Source organism: Moschus berezovskii, chromosome 4, assembly GCF_049115385.1.
Source record: "Moschus berezovskii isolate FMDL1 chromosome 4, NW_MosBer_1.0, whole genome shotgun sequence".
Lineage (NCBI taxonomy): Eukaryota > Metazoa > Chordata > Mammalia > Artiodactyla > Moschidae > Moschus > Moschus berezovskii.
In genome coordinates, this window is record NC_142463.1 from 87,649,168 (window position 1) to 87,664,334 (window position 15,167).

Here is a 15,167-nt window from a genome sequence, read left to right on the forward strand (position 1 = left end):
TGCTGCCTAGGTTGATCACTGCTTTTATTCCAAGGAACCTCTTTTAATTTCATGACTGTAGTCATTATCTTCAGTGATTTTGGAACCCCAAAAATAAAGTCTCTCACTGTTTCCATTGTTTCCTTATCTATTTGCCATGAAGTGATGGGACCAGATGCCATGATCTTACTTTTCTGAATGTTGAGTTTTAAGGCAACTTTTTCACTCTCCTCTTTCACTTTCATCAAGAGGCTCTTTAGTGGTTCTTCTCTTTCTGCCAGAAGTCTGGTGTCATCTGCATATCTGAGGTTATTGATATTTCTCCCTGCATTCTTGATTCCAGCTTGTGCTTCATCCAGCCTGGCATTTCTCATGATGTACTCTGCATATAAGTCAAATAAGCAGGGTGACGATATATAGCCTTGATGTACTCCTTTTCCTATTTGGAACCAGTCTGTTGTTCCATATCCAGTTCTTTGGCACGATCCTTCTTTATAGTCCAACTCTCACAACTGTAGATGACTACTGGAAAAAACCATAGCTTTGACTGTTTCATTCACCTTTCTGTAAAGAATCCACCTGCAATGCAGGAGACACAGGAGACGAAAGTCTGGAAATGGCAGGGAAATGGCAACCCACTCCAGTATTCTTACCTGGATAATTCCATGGACAGAAGAGCCAGGCTACAATCCAAAGGGTAGTAAAGAGCCAAACAAAACTGAGTGACTAAGGATGCATGCACAGTAAATACAGATTATTTACACACAGTAAATAAAGATTCCCAGAGTTACAACTCTCTACTGACACTGAGTTCTGAGTTTTCTCCTCTATTCTTCAGTGAAAATAAAGATCAATCAAAGGAGAAAAGGAAAGGGTATTTATTCTGGGATTACTATAGCAAGGAAGTCAGCCAATGTCACTTGTGTCTTGGCTCAAAGGCAGGAAGAAGAGTGAGAAACTTTATAGTAGGAAAAAAGGAGTTTTCCAGTGTGCCCTGACTGGAGACTGCTGGCCTGGGAAAACTTCGGGATTTAAGTGGGTCATCCTGTGTGATTGGTTGGAGGACATATTTAGCCCTCTCTGGTTGGTCCTAAGTTGGAAGCAGGGACAAAAATTGGGGAAACTGTCAGTGATCAATCAATTCCTGGCCATTTGGGGCTGTTACAGAAGTTATTATTTAGCTTCTTGGACTGTCACCAGAGATAGTATTCTGGCTTCCAGTAAAATCTGACTTACAGTAGGTTGGCTTCATGGATTGTTTATCATAGACAAAGGGTCATCTTCTCAACAGGTCATGGGTCAAATTTTAGATTTTTTCAAATTGAAATATAGTTGACATAGCGTATTAGTTTCAGGTTACAACATAGTGACTTCACACTTGCATATATTATGAAATTCAAAGTTCAATTTTAAATATGGTCTAACCACTATTCGCATATTCAGTCTCTCACTTTTCATAGCAAGAAAAAAAAATAAAATAAAATATCAATCAAAAAAATCTGTTACCAGAATAAAAAGTTGTATCTTTTCTTTCTTAGTACCACATAAGTACGACTTCTATCTAAAATATTAAATGAACTCTCAATCTTTATAAATAAACTTTTGACTAGGGAAGCTGGAGACATGTGAGAGAAAATTCATATCAAAACTTCCTAGACATGTCACCTCACCTGAGGAAAAGCCACATCATTTTCCCGGAAATACAAGGTTCTATGTGGTTACTGTAATGCTGTAAAGAGCAATATTGCATAGGAACCTGTAAAGTTAGGTCCATGAATCAAGGCAAATTGGAAGTGAAAAAACAGGAGATGGCAAGAGCGAACATCAACATTTTAGGAATCAGCAAACTAAAATGGACTGGAATGGGTGAATGTAACTCAGATGACCATTATATCTACTACTGTGGGCAAGAATCCCTTAGAAGAAATGGAGTAACAACCAAAGTAAAAAAAGAGTCCGAAATGCAGTATTTGGATGCAGTCTCAAAATGGCCAGAATGATCTCTCTTCATTCCCAATGCAAACCATTCAACATCATGGTAATCCAAGTCTATGCCCCGGCCAGTAAAGTTGAAGAAGCTGAAGTTGAACAATTCTATGAATACCTACAATACCTTCTAGAATTAACACCCAAAAAGATGTCCTTTTCATTATAGGGGACTGGAATGCAAACGTAGAAGTCAAGAAACACCTGGAGTAACAGGCAAATTTGTCGTTGGAGCACGGAATGAAGCAGGGCAAAGGCTAATAGAGTTCTGCTAAAAGAACACACTGGTCATAGCAAACACTCTCTCCCAACAACACAAGAAAAGACTCTACACATTCACATCACCAGATGGTCAACACCGAAATCATATAGATTTCAAATCGATCAGATAGATAGATTCACTGCAGCCAAAGATGGAGAAGCTCTATATAGTCAGCAAAAAGAAAACCGGGAGCTGACTGTGGCTGTGGCTCAAATCATGAACTCCTTATTGACAAATTCAGACTTAAATTGAAGAAAGTGGAGCCTGCTGGGCTTCCGTCTAGGGGGTCACACAGAGTCAGACACGACTGAAGTGACTCAGCAGCAGCAGGGAAAACCACTAGACCATTCAGGTATGACCTAAATCAAATCCCTAACTGTTATACAGTGGAAGTGAGAAATAAATTTAAGGGACTAGATCTGATAATAGAGTGCCTGATGAACTATGGATGAAGGTTCGTGACTTTGTACAGGAGACAGAGAGCAAGACCATCCCCAAGAAAAAGAAATTCAAAAAAGCAAAATGGCTGTCTGAGGAGGCCTTACAAATAGCCGAGAAAAGACGAGAAGCAAAAACCAAAGGAGAAAAGGAAAGATACACCCATTTGAATGCAGAGGTCCAAAGAATAGCAAGGAGAGATAAGAAAGCCTTCCTCGGTGATCAGTGAAAAGAAATAGAGGAAAACAACAGAATGGGAAAGACTAGAGACCTCTTCAAGAAAATTAGAGATACCAAGGGAACATTTCATGCAAAGATGGGCTCAATAAAGGACAGAAATGGTATGGATCTAGCAGAAGATGTTAAGAAGAGGTGACAAGAATACACAGAAGAACTGTACAAAAAAGATCTTCACGACCCAGAATCATGATGGTGTGATCACTCACCTACAGCCAGACATCTTGGAATGTGAAGTCAAGTAGGCCTTAGGAAGCACCACTATGAACAAAGCTAGTGGAGGTGATGGAATTCCATGTGAGCTATTTCAAATCCTAAAAGATGATGCTGTGAAAGTGCTGTACTCAATATGCTAGCAAATTTGGAAAACTCAGCAGTGGCCACAGTACTAGAAAAGGTCAGTTTTCATTCCAATCCCAAAGAAAGGCAATGACAAAGAATGCTCAAACTACCACACAGTTGCACTCATCTCATATGCTAGTAAAGTAATGCTCAAAATTCTCCAAGCCAGGCTTCAACAATACGTGAACCTGAACTTCCAGACGTTCAAGCTAGTTTTAGAAAAGGCAGAGGAACCAGAGATCAAATTGTCAACATCTGCTGGATCATCAAGAAAGCAAGAGAGTTCCAAAAAACATCTATCTCTGCTTTATTGACTATGCCAAAGCCTTTGACTGTGTGGACCACAATAAACTGTGGAAAATTCTGAAAGAGATGGGAATACAAGACCACCTGACCTGCTTCTTGAGAAATCTGTATGCAGGTCAGGAAGCAACAGTTAGAACTGGACATGGAACAACAGACTGGTTCCAAATGGGAAAAGGAGTACATCAAGGCTGTATACTGTCACCGTGCTTACCTAACTTATATACACAGTACATTATGAGAAAAGCTGGGCTGGATGAAACACAAGCTGGAATCAAGATTGCTGGGAGAAATATCAATAACCTCAGATATGCAGATGACACCACCCTTATGGCAGAAAGAAAAGAAGAACTAAAGAGCCTTATGATAAAAGTGAAAGAGGAGAGTGAAAGAGTTGGCTTAAAGCTCAACATTCAGAAAACTAAGATCATGGCATCTGGTCCCATCACTTCATGGCAAATAGATGGAGAAACAGTGGAAACAGTGGCAGACTTTATTATTGGGGCTCCAAAATCATTGCAGATGGTGACTGAAATAAAAAGAATCATGAAATAAAAAGATGCTTACTCCTTGGAAGAAAAGTTATGACCAACCTAGACAGCATATTAAAAAGCAGAGACATTACTTTGCCAACAAACGTCCGTCTAGTCAAGGCTATGGTTTTTCCAGTAGTCATGTATGGATGTGACAGTTGGACTGTGAAGAAAGCTGAGCACTGAAGAATTGATGCTTTTGAACTGTGGTGTTGGAGAAGACTCTTGAGAGTCCCTTGGACAGCAAGGAGATTCAATCAGTCCAACCTAAAGGAAATCAGTCCTGAATGTTCATTGGAAGGACTGATGTTGAAGCTGAAACTCCAATACGTTGTCCACCTGATGCAAAGAACTGACTCATTGGAAAAGACCCTGATGCTGGGAAAGATTGAAGACAGGAGGAGAAGGGGATGACAGAGGATGACATGGTTGGATGGCATCACCAACTCAATGGACATGAGTTTGAATAAACTCTGGGAGTTGGTGATGGACAGGGAGGCCTGGTGTGCTGCAGTCCATAGGGTAGCTAAGAGTCAGACATGACTGAGTGACTGAACTGAACTGATGTGGTTACTGCAGAGTCCGCTGGAGTTTTGATACATAAACCCTCATCAGTCACAAAAAGCCTTTTTATATGGCTCACACTATCTATTATCAAGAACCACAAACAAACAAAAAATTTTTTTGATAAAGAAGTAATGTGTTTCAAAGACTGAACTTGTTTATGGCTAATCTAGAATTTCTTACGAAAGGTTAGCTTATTCCTAATAAATAAAAGTCACACTTGAAAATCTAAGTACAAGAGAAGCTTCTAAAAAGCATTAAGGGCAATAGGTTTAAAAAGAAAAACACAACTTAAAAAACAAGTGCAATTTACAGAGAGAATATTTTGGACTGGCCTGGTCTACAGACAACATCCAGTCCAGGCCTCTGGTGTCACAAATGAAGAAATCAAGACACAGTGCTTGGCATATAAAACGTGCTCAAAATACAACTGATCAATGACTGAATGGATGATTAAAATATAGACTTCCAAAGTTCACACAGCTTTTTAGAAGAAGAGTTTTACCAAATCTTAACATGACAGAGCTCAAATGATAGTTTTTTGAGCATGAAGTGCCAATTTTTCAAATGAATTTGCCAATCTTTACCTCTCATGGATCTCCTAGTCTTCTTAAACATCCAAAGAGCAAATATAATTGGAAAACAATAATTATACTCAATAATAACAGCCAAATAGAAAATTACTTGGAAATAATGGAAATGCATGTGGCATCACATACTGAGAATGATCCTCTGACCTAGGTTGCTGGGGGAAAGATCTGCAACGCAAACAATGCCCAAGCTCATTTTTAAAAGTCTAATGATTAAAGCAAGTTATAAGGACATATTAGCTTTGGTGAGACCCCAAGACTACAAGCCATTCAGACTGATTGCCCTCCTTCAAAATCCAATATTAGAGAAGTTTCAACTACCACACAACTCTCAAAATACAAAAATAGTGATTATGCCAGTTCCCTAAAGAGGGGAGGGAGCATTCTTGGGGCTGATGCTCATAGGCTACTAATAACAGGTGAGTACCTTGAACAAGGTGACTTCAGAAACCAGTTTGCATCCAATATTTTGAGAGCAATTTGAATTCACAAGCCCGAGTTCATCTCGAGTTAGTTATTTTGTCTCATAACTTGCCTTGATGTCTTTTTCCTTCCCTGGATACTTTTGGAACACTTAGTAATGACAGGTTATTGTATTCCTTACTTTATTTCTAAATTATCATATTAGAACCAGGGGGGAAACTGAGAAAAATGCTTGAGAAGACTATCAGTAACATTGTTATTCTTCCTACAGTAATGCTGGCAATTGACCTGAAAACTAGAGCGGCAGCCCAGATCGAGTTTCAGTTCAGTTCAGTTCAGTCACTCAGTCATGTCCGACTCATTGCGACCTGATGAATCACAGCACACCAGGCCTCCCTGTCCATCACCAACTCCGGGAGTTCACTCAAACTCATGTCCATCGAGTCGGTGATGCCATCAAGCCATCTCATTCTCTGTCGTCCCCTTCTCCTCCCACCCCCAATCCCTCCCAGCATCAGAGTCTTTTCCAGTGAGTCAACTCGTCACATGAAGTGGCCAAAGTATTGGAATTGCAGCTTTAGCATCAGTCCTTCCAGTGAACACCCAGGATTGATCTCCTTTAGAATGGACTGGTTGGATCTCCTTACAGTCCAAGGGACTCTCAAGAGTCTTCTGCAGCACCACAGATCAAAAGCATCAATTCTTCAGCGATCAGCTTTCTTCACAGTCCAACTCTCACATCCATACATGACCACGAGAAAAACCATAGCCTTGACTAGACGGACTTTTGTTGGCAAAGTAATGTCTCTGCTTTTTAATATACTGTCTAGGTTGGTCATAACTTTCCTTCCAAGGAGTAAGCGTCTTTTATTTTCATGGCTGCAGTCAGCATTCACAGTGATTTTGGACATCAAGTTTAGGAACCTGTAAATTTGACTGTAGGCTTCTCTGCCCAAGGCTCCTCCAGAACTCTCAGCCCCAACATCTCTCTGATCACAGACCCTCTGAAGCCCACCTTCCCTCCATACTGAATGACCCCTATACCCTGCAGGCCTTCCTGAAGTTCAAAGATGTCCAGGGCCCCGTCTTCATTATGATATAGGTGAGAAAACAGTTTATCATAGGAGGTGTCCATCTGGGATGTCTCTTGCGGGAGAAGTGACTCGAGTGGTCCACACTGTGACCCCGTGAGTCTCGGGGTGGATGTGAAAGTCAAGACGGTGATCTCTGCCCACTGCAGGCCGAGTTGGAAGAGTCCTGAAGTAGCAGCTGTCTCTCTGCTACCAAAGCCAAAGCCCTTTTGCCAGGTACAGAACAGGAAGGCAACTGTGCAGGCAACGGCCCCAGAGGCACATGGTGCACGCGGCCTTGGGGGCCAGGTCTGGTGTGCGAGGCCATGGAGTTCCCACCTCACTCCCTGATCATCCAATCAGAAAGCCTGTTTCCACCTCACTCCAGGAAGAGTCTTTCCTCCAGAAGCTTCCTGAAAGACTTCTGCACAGGTCTGTCTCTAAAGGTAGAACTTCTTTTTAGGGAAAAGTGGGTAGGGGAATTTTGAGACATGGACTGTGGAGTCGTAATGAATGGTGGTGTTGGTCCAACTTTTCTTTTTTTTAAAGTTGTTTAGTCACACCTTTCTAAGACTTCTTCTTCTAAGGTTAAGGAACTTGGGAATCATTATAATGATGCTTGGAACCTGAATGAAAATCTGCCAGCATGGGCCTTTCCTTCTGTGATGACCCCCACGCCCCTACACCAGGTCATTATCTTCACTGGGTTTCTGCAGTGGCTCCAGAACAAATATGAAATTCTTTGAGCTGCTTCCCTTCTAGCTCTTGGTAATCCTCTTGGCTGTAAGAGTCCTATGCCTCTTATGATTCTAAGTCTCTCCTAAGAAAGTTACAGTAAGAGTTTGTACCTGTGAATACATGGCAGACAAGTTGTAAAACTGTCCATGACTTCAGAGGTCAGCTGAACACAACTGTTAGATCAGTTAGCTGTGAACATGGGTACAGGAATACCTTCATATGCTACACAGTCTGCCCCATTTTCCCTCCACCTATTAATAAAAGAATTACTACTAATTGGTGCCATGATTTGAGGAGAAATAAAAAATATTTGTAAAAATCTGTATAAAAAAAGTCAAGATCTTCCTTTTTTCATTACATTGCCTTATTCATTCTAAATCTAAAGTTTTTTGGTTTTGGTCCTATACTATTACAAAGTTTTCCAAGCCTAAATGGAATCAAAATAAGAACTTACAGCTAAAATTGCAGACTCTTCACCAGTTTATTTTTCTGATTTCCATTTCAGTAAATTAAAATTCAGATTACTTATTCTCCTCTTTGATGTTCTGAAATTTTTTTCCTCATAGTATCTCAAATGATATCCAAATATTAATATCCTTTTAGAATGCTCTAATGTGGCCTTTGATGGAAAACGAGGAGAAGGAGGAAGGCAGAAGGAGGAAGACGAGAGGGAGCAGGAGAGGGGAAAGGGGAAAGGGAGGAGGGATATTCTAAGAAAAAAGAAAAAGCAGACAGGATTACTAGATTCTTATGGGAATATTAGTAATAACTACTGTATTTCCTTGTTTCTCATGCTACCTTCTACAAACAATTCCTGAGTCCTAGAAGAACTTAACGTGAATTTTATCTCTTCTAAAACACTAATTTCATAATGAGGCAATTTGGAAACATGTAAAAGCAGGGTCATTCATTTAGAAGAAACTGTAGTGCATTCACCTCTGTCCTATGTGTCAGGCACTGTGCCTGCAGCATGCTCAGTCGCTCCGACCCTGTGACCCCATGGTGTGACCCCATGGACTGTAGCCCACCAGGCTCCTCTATCCACAGGACTTCCTAGGTAAGAGTACTGGAGTGGATTGCCATTTCCTCCTCCAGGAGATCTTCCCAAAACCAGGGATCAAACCCAAGTGAGTCTCTCGTGTCTTCTGCATTGCAGATGGGTTCTTTACCACTGTGCCTCTTGGGAAGCCCAAGTTCACCTCTGGTTAGTTCTTTGTCCCAGGAATTGCCTTGTTGTCTTTTCCTTTCCCTGGATACTTTTGGAACATGTAGTAATGATTAGTTATTGTATTCCTTAAAATATTCCTAATTTATCGTATTCCTTATACCTATTTTCTACACTCTTATATTTCACAATCTTTCCCTCTAAGGCTTTAAGGAACTTAAATAGAAATCTGCTCCCTTCTATATGCTTCTACATCACAAAAACTTGGCAATATGGAGAAGAGATCAAGTCAGATGGAAATTTATAGAGATTTCACTTCAGGTTGAGTATTTGTGATAGAAGCAAATTATCTTGAAATCTTTCCCTTGAAGAGTCACCCCAAAGTTCTCATTTCTAGATGCTCAGATGGATAATCTCCCCAGTCTGTGACATTATACAGACCCTTGATGGATGCCTCTGAAATTCTCCTCCATAAAGACTGACCATGTAATCCCAAGTATTTGATTGGCTGCTGTGGCCCAGGCTTGCCTCCACACCCTCTCTTCCTCCATCTGCTTTCCACATGGCCACTAGCGTGCTCTTCCTAAATCATAAATCTGCTTGTGTCTCCTCTTGCTTACAACCTTCCAAGTGTTCCCATCACTCATATGATAAAAATCCAAACCATCCAGCAGGTCCTCAATGCCTTTCATGATCTGACGCTTGCCTGGCCCAGAAGTGACACTATTCCTCAAGAAGACCAATGGGTCACTCAGTGGAAAGTCAGTTATATTGGGTGCCACCTGTCATGGAAGGGACAATGTGTCTTCCTGGAAAAAGGAAAGTAGGGGTTTCCCCTTCCTGCCCACAACAGTTCAGATAGCACCACTATCTGGGTGTTGGTGAAATGCCTAATCCACAAGCATGAAATCACTACCTAACACAGCAACTGACCAGGGGATCCCTTCACAGTGGAAGACGTGTAGAAGTGGGCCCAAGACCATGGGATCCACTAGACATGTCACCCACCACACCATCCGGAAGCAGCCAACCTCACAGGATGCTGGAATGGCCTACTGAAAGCAGAGTCAAATCAACCCCAAGGAGACAATTATTTGGCAAAAATGGGCTGCTACCTTTCGGGATGCAGTATGTACACTGAATCAGCGACCTACCACGTGGCTCTGTGTTCCCTAAAGGACGAATACCTGAGTCCAGGAACTCAGAGGGGGAAGCAGCAATATTTCCACTTTCTGTCACTCCCAGTGACTTGCTGGGGACTTTTTGCTTCCTGTCCCTATAGCTCTGGGCTTTGCCGGGTTAGCTTCTGGTCCCCAAACAGGATAGTTATACACTCGTCAGGGAACACAATAAGGATCCCAATGAACTACAAACTATAACTTCCATCTGGACATTTGGATCTCGTGTTCAGGGACAACAGGCAAGAAAAGAAGTCACCCTCTGGATAGGTGTAACTTGGCCTTGATCAGCAGGAGGCAGGGCTGCTTCTACACCACAGAGACAGAGAGGAATATTGATGGAATTCAGATGACCCACGTGGACACCAGGAATGCCACCGAATACTCCCAGGCCCACTTAGGGCTGTGAATGGGCACAGGCAACAACAGTGGCCTGAGAAGCTCAGGCCCCACAGGAAGGAAAGTTCGGGTCACACCACCAGCAAAGTTACAAAGACCTGCAGTTTCCAGCTGACTGAGAGTGGTGTTTAAAATAGACAGGAAGAGAAATCAGGAGTGGCAGCTGTGACCAAGTGAAGCAATGGGGACTGTAGTCTGTCCCACTATCCTCCCCGAGGTAAAGAGGCCAAGAACAGTGAGATGCGCTCCCCAAACCTATGCTGAGAAGCAGATCCGTGTGGGTCAAGGAGTGGCCTGTGGACACCATGTCAGAATGCCTACAAGGGAACCTGCTATAGGAGCAGAGGTGACTGACAGCCTACTTGCCACACCTGTGGACCTCTGGACCCACTGAGCACCCATGCCAAGGCCCCCCTTGGGTTAGGGTTAGGGTTAGTCATGGGCCGTTCCATCCAATGACTAGCACAGAAGGGGCAGCCACCACAGGGCTCTCCTAACAGATTCCTTTCCTCAGCCATTCTCCTTAGCCTAGCTGAGAGCTTCTAAGAACTATTCTTGGATCTGAAGTTCCTCCTAAACCTCCTTCTTTCTTGGACTCTTCTACCAGGGATTAAACTTGCATCGTGGTCTGAAGACTCCCCTCAGTTCACCCCTGTCTCCTCTCCCTTACCCTTCTTTTGCATACCCAATCCCATCTTGGTTTCTGCTCTAAGGAAGACCAGAGTGATGCAGTTGCAGTTGGCATCACGGTTAGCCCAAGACAAGAGGTGGGAACATGGGGTTTGGAAACTGACTCATTCACCACCCAGAAGGCAAAGGGCCCTGAGTGGACTGTGGGACAAGGATGATGCCCTGTACAAGGTGGGAGCCCAAATACTGAAGATTTTCCTGCGGTGACCTGAGGAAACAACCTGTTCATGGGAAACACCCTGGTCAGTGCAATGATTCGGGCATTTGCCAAATATAGGGGGAACCATGCTACAAAGGTAGGCAAGAAACCAGAAAGATAAAAAGAGCAATTCACCAAGAAGATATAACAATGCTAAATCTGAATTCACCAGTAGTACAGTCCACTATCTAGTCTATTTTTAAAATATAAAAGGGGAAAACTGATAAAATTATAAAGTTGGCAAATCTACAATTATAGAGATTCTGACACTTCTTTTTAATAGTGACTATAATAACAGTATTAGATAATTTAAAGCCTATAATTAGTTGACTGTCAGGTACCAGGTATTATTCTAAGTATTTAACATATTTTAATTAATTTATACTTCACAATAACTCTATGAAATAAGTACTGATATCACCTCTGTCACAGATGTGGAAACTGGGGCTAGAGAAATTTTAAAATTTGCCCCAAAGTTATCAAGTAAGTAGCACAATCGCGATTTAAACCCAGTTTGGCTAGACTTTTATTACAAGTTCATCTATGTGTGTAAAAAGATGTTTACCGGGCAAAACTATGGAAACGAAAGATCAGTGGATGGAGGTGGGAATGAGCAAAGCAGAGCACAGAGGACTTTTAGGCAGAGCACAGAGGACTTTTAGGGCAGTAATAGCACTCTATATGATATTATAATAATGAATACATGTCATTATACATTTGTCCAAACCCACAGAATATACATACAATACCAAGAGTGAACCCTAAAGTAAGCTATGAACTTAAAGTGATAATGATGTGTCAATGTAGGTTCATCCATGGTAAAAAAAAAAAAATGTACCATTCTGTTAAATGATACTGGCAGTGGGGGAAGGCTTATGTATGTGATGTCTAGGGGCAGAAGGTGTGTGGGAAATCTCTGTACCTTCCTCTCAATTTTGTTGTAAACCAAAAACTGCTCTAAAAAATACTTTTATATATTTATCTTATCTTTTACAGCATTTCTGGGCATCTTACAAAAGGAGAACTTTTGGTTTTCTGTCTTACCTATGCTGGAAATAAAACCATTAACAACTGCTTTGCAGTTGAATATTTAATTGATTAATTTTTAATAACCAACTTTTAATTATTTCAAATGAGCCACTGCCTTGTTTAGGGTATTTCAAATCACAAACCTTAAATCTTTTGGCATCACTGTGCTTAGACCATGAGACATGATCCTCATCTTCAGGATGTCTGGTACTAGCGGAGGACACAGTCAATAAATAAAAATACCTTTTGGAGAGACCAGTGATGAACTCATCTATAGAGGGTGGTCCGGAAAAGCTCATCCCAGAGAGATGATATTTAATTTTTTAAAAAATCCTCTATTTTTTCCTAATCATAAAAATAATAATGTATGATCATTTTTAAAAATTGAAATAATACAAAAATTATGAAGAAGAAAGTAAAAAGGTAATTTAACTCCAACCATCCAAAAGCAATCATTATTGAACTTTTATTGAAGAATCAAAAAAAAAGTGCTGAGAACGGTTAATATCTGGCATGAGCACTGACAGTGAGAGTATGTATATGTAAAATATATTTTATGTATATGCATAAGATACATATATTAGGTATGTGACAAATACATGCCATCCTGTTATATCTTTGCATACACATAGTTTTATACAACTTATTCTATACTATATTCATTTTAGAAAACTGAAGACATTTTTTATTCCTGAGTTCTCTCTTTTTCTTAAGCAGTCTTGCCAGAGGTTTATCTATTTTATTCATACTTTCGAAGAACCAACAAAGAAAGCATATATTTTGAAATTTATATCACACATTTAAATAATTCATGGGTCAGGGATGAAATCCTATTGGACATTAAAAAATACTGGGAGCTAAGTTACAACAAAAATACAAACTTATGGGATGAGAGGAAAGAAGTGATCAAAGGGATATTGTAGCTCAAAATGGGCTTCCCTGATGGCTCAGATGGTAAAGAATCTGCCTGCAATGCAGAGACCCAGGTTCGACGATTCCCTGGAGAAGGGAATAGCAACCCACTCCTGTACTCTTGGTTGGAGAATTCCATGGACAGAGGAGCGTGGCCGGCTACAGTCCATGAGGTCACAAAGAGTCAGTTAATGAATCAAACATTCAACTCAAGAAACAGAAAAGGGGCAAATGAGTAAACCTAAAGAAAGTAGAAAGAAACAAACAAAAGCTAATGGAAGAAAATTTAAAAACAGAGACAATCAGCAAAAATTACCAAAGTTGGCCGGGACAGGGAGAAGGACTGGCAAGAAAAAAAAGATTTGGTGAGATTGAAGGTTGGAGGAAGAAGAAAACAACTACAGATACAGTCAGAACTTTTTTAAAACCCTAAGGGAATTTAAGTATTATGAACCTTGGACAAAATGGGCAGTTTCCTAAACGTTGTAGCTTACTAAATCTGACTCAAGAAGAAATAGCCACCTGAAGAGGCCTGTAACTACTACAGGCATTGAATGAGTAGCTTAAAATACAACTACAATAAAACAGTTGTTCGCTCTCAGAACGTATTCACTTTCCCGCTCGGGATAGAGAATGCCAAAGTGTCCTCTTACGTTTCAGAGGGGCTGGAGAGGTTCCAAGTATCTCCGCCCTGCTGATAGGAGCTGCTCTGGGGGACACAGTTATGACTCAGAGAAGCCGAAATTGCTCAGACGACGGGCCAACCCTTCAGGTCAACTTGTGGACTTTGGGTATTAAGAATGCTTTAAACAATGGAATGTTGCCTCTCCTCCTCAACGGGAAGTTGGGGGGGGAAATAACGATGGGTTTTCAAACAGTTATAAAACAGCAAACTATCTGATGTAAGAAAGCAGCTTCGAAGAGAGATACAAAATGCGAGCCTTTTTACACAACTTGGGGCCACTGAAGTGTGGGAGCTTAAGAAAAACTTCATTAAACGTTTGCAGAGGCTGAGAGGCGCAAAAAGGGGGTGGGGGTACCAAAAGTACTGGGGACAGGATTTTGAACTGTAAGAGCGAGCTAGAGCATCCGCCGCACTCATTTTTCTGGAAAAACACCAGCAGCCTTTCAGATCTCGACGAGCGTCCGTTCTGGGGTACCTGGCCGCGGTCCGCACCCCCGAGCTTCTGACCCATGCGCGGGCTGGCCGCCTCAAGCCCGGCCTCTTCCTGCAGAGCCGCGGGCCGCCGCCCTAGTCCTGGAGCGCCCAGAGTCCCCGCAGCCCTCCCGGCCCTGGGGCCGCGCCCCGCAGCCACCCACCTCCTCGGCGTCCTGGCCCAGGGGGATGCCCAAGCTTTTGAGCCCCTCCTGCAGCTCGCTGATGTCCACCACGCCGTCCCCGTTGCGGTCCAGTTTCTGAAAGAGGGTCTCGTAGCGCGTGGGCGGCTCCGCGTCCTGGCAGGCCGCCGTGGGCAGCACGAAGCCCCGCAGCCAGCGCAGCATGATACCGGAGGCGCTGGACCGCCCAGCCGAGGGAGCTCAGGGGGGCCAAGGCCTGGCGGCTAAGGAACTGCCACTTGCAGTCCGAAGAGCCGAGACCCTACGAGCCGCCTCGGCGCACAGGGAGTGGCAGCTCTCGCTGCTGCTCTGGGAGGAGCTCGCCGGGCCAGGCGCAGCCGGGGACGGGCAGGAAGTGCAAAGGCTGCGGGGTGGGGCCCTGGAGGGGCACCGGGACCTGGGGAGTGAGCGCTGGTCTGTCTGAGTGGAGCAGTCCGAGACGCGGTCCGACTAGGAAGCCCCAGAGACTGTGGGATTCTGCGTTAGCGTGTTAAAGAGGGGCGAGGGTGTGTGTGTGTCGGGGGCGGGGCGGGGGGACGGGCAGCCTGACGCTCAGGTTACTTAACTTCAAGCCCTCCCTCCCTTTCGGTTTGTAGCCCTGGTGAACTGCCCAGAAACAGTTCTCTCCGCAGGGAAATTGGGCCTTCTCGGGCTTTGTTTAGCACACATCTCTTTTTTAACTGCAACTCCACGGAGCCAGTCACTGGATCTGTTTTCCATTCACGGAAATGAGAGAGTTGGGTGGCTGCACACCTGGGATGGCAATTAAGCTTTAAAACGCAGAGGAGTTAA

General features: G+C 42.8%; 1 protein-coding gene across 1 annotated transcript in view; it reads right to left on the reverse strand.

Moving 5' to 3' along the window:
* The window catches only part of SLC25A24 (solute carrier family 25 member 24), a 64,437-nt gene extending 49,585 nt beyond the window's left edge, over nucleotides 1–14,852 (reverse strand). Inside the window, exon 1 of the mRNA XM_055402321.2 lies at nucleotides 14,358–14,852. Coding sequence (XP_055258296.1) covers nucleotides 14,358–14,540 — 183 coding nt within the window. The 5' untranslated portion in view covers nucleotides 14,541–14,852. The remainder of the gene's footprint in view (nucleotides 1–14,357) is intronic.
* Between the last annotated feature and the right edge of the window lie 315 nt (nucleotides 14,853–15,167).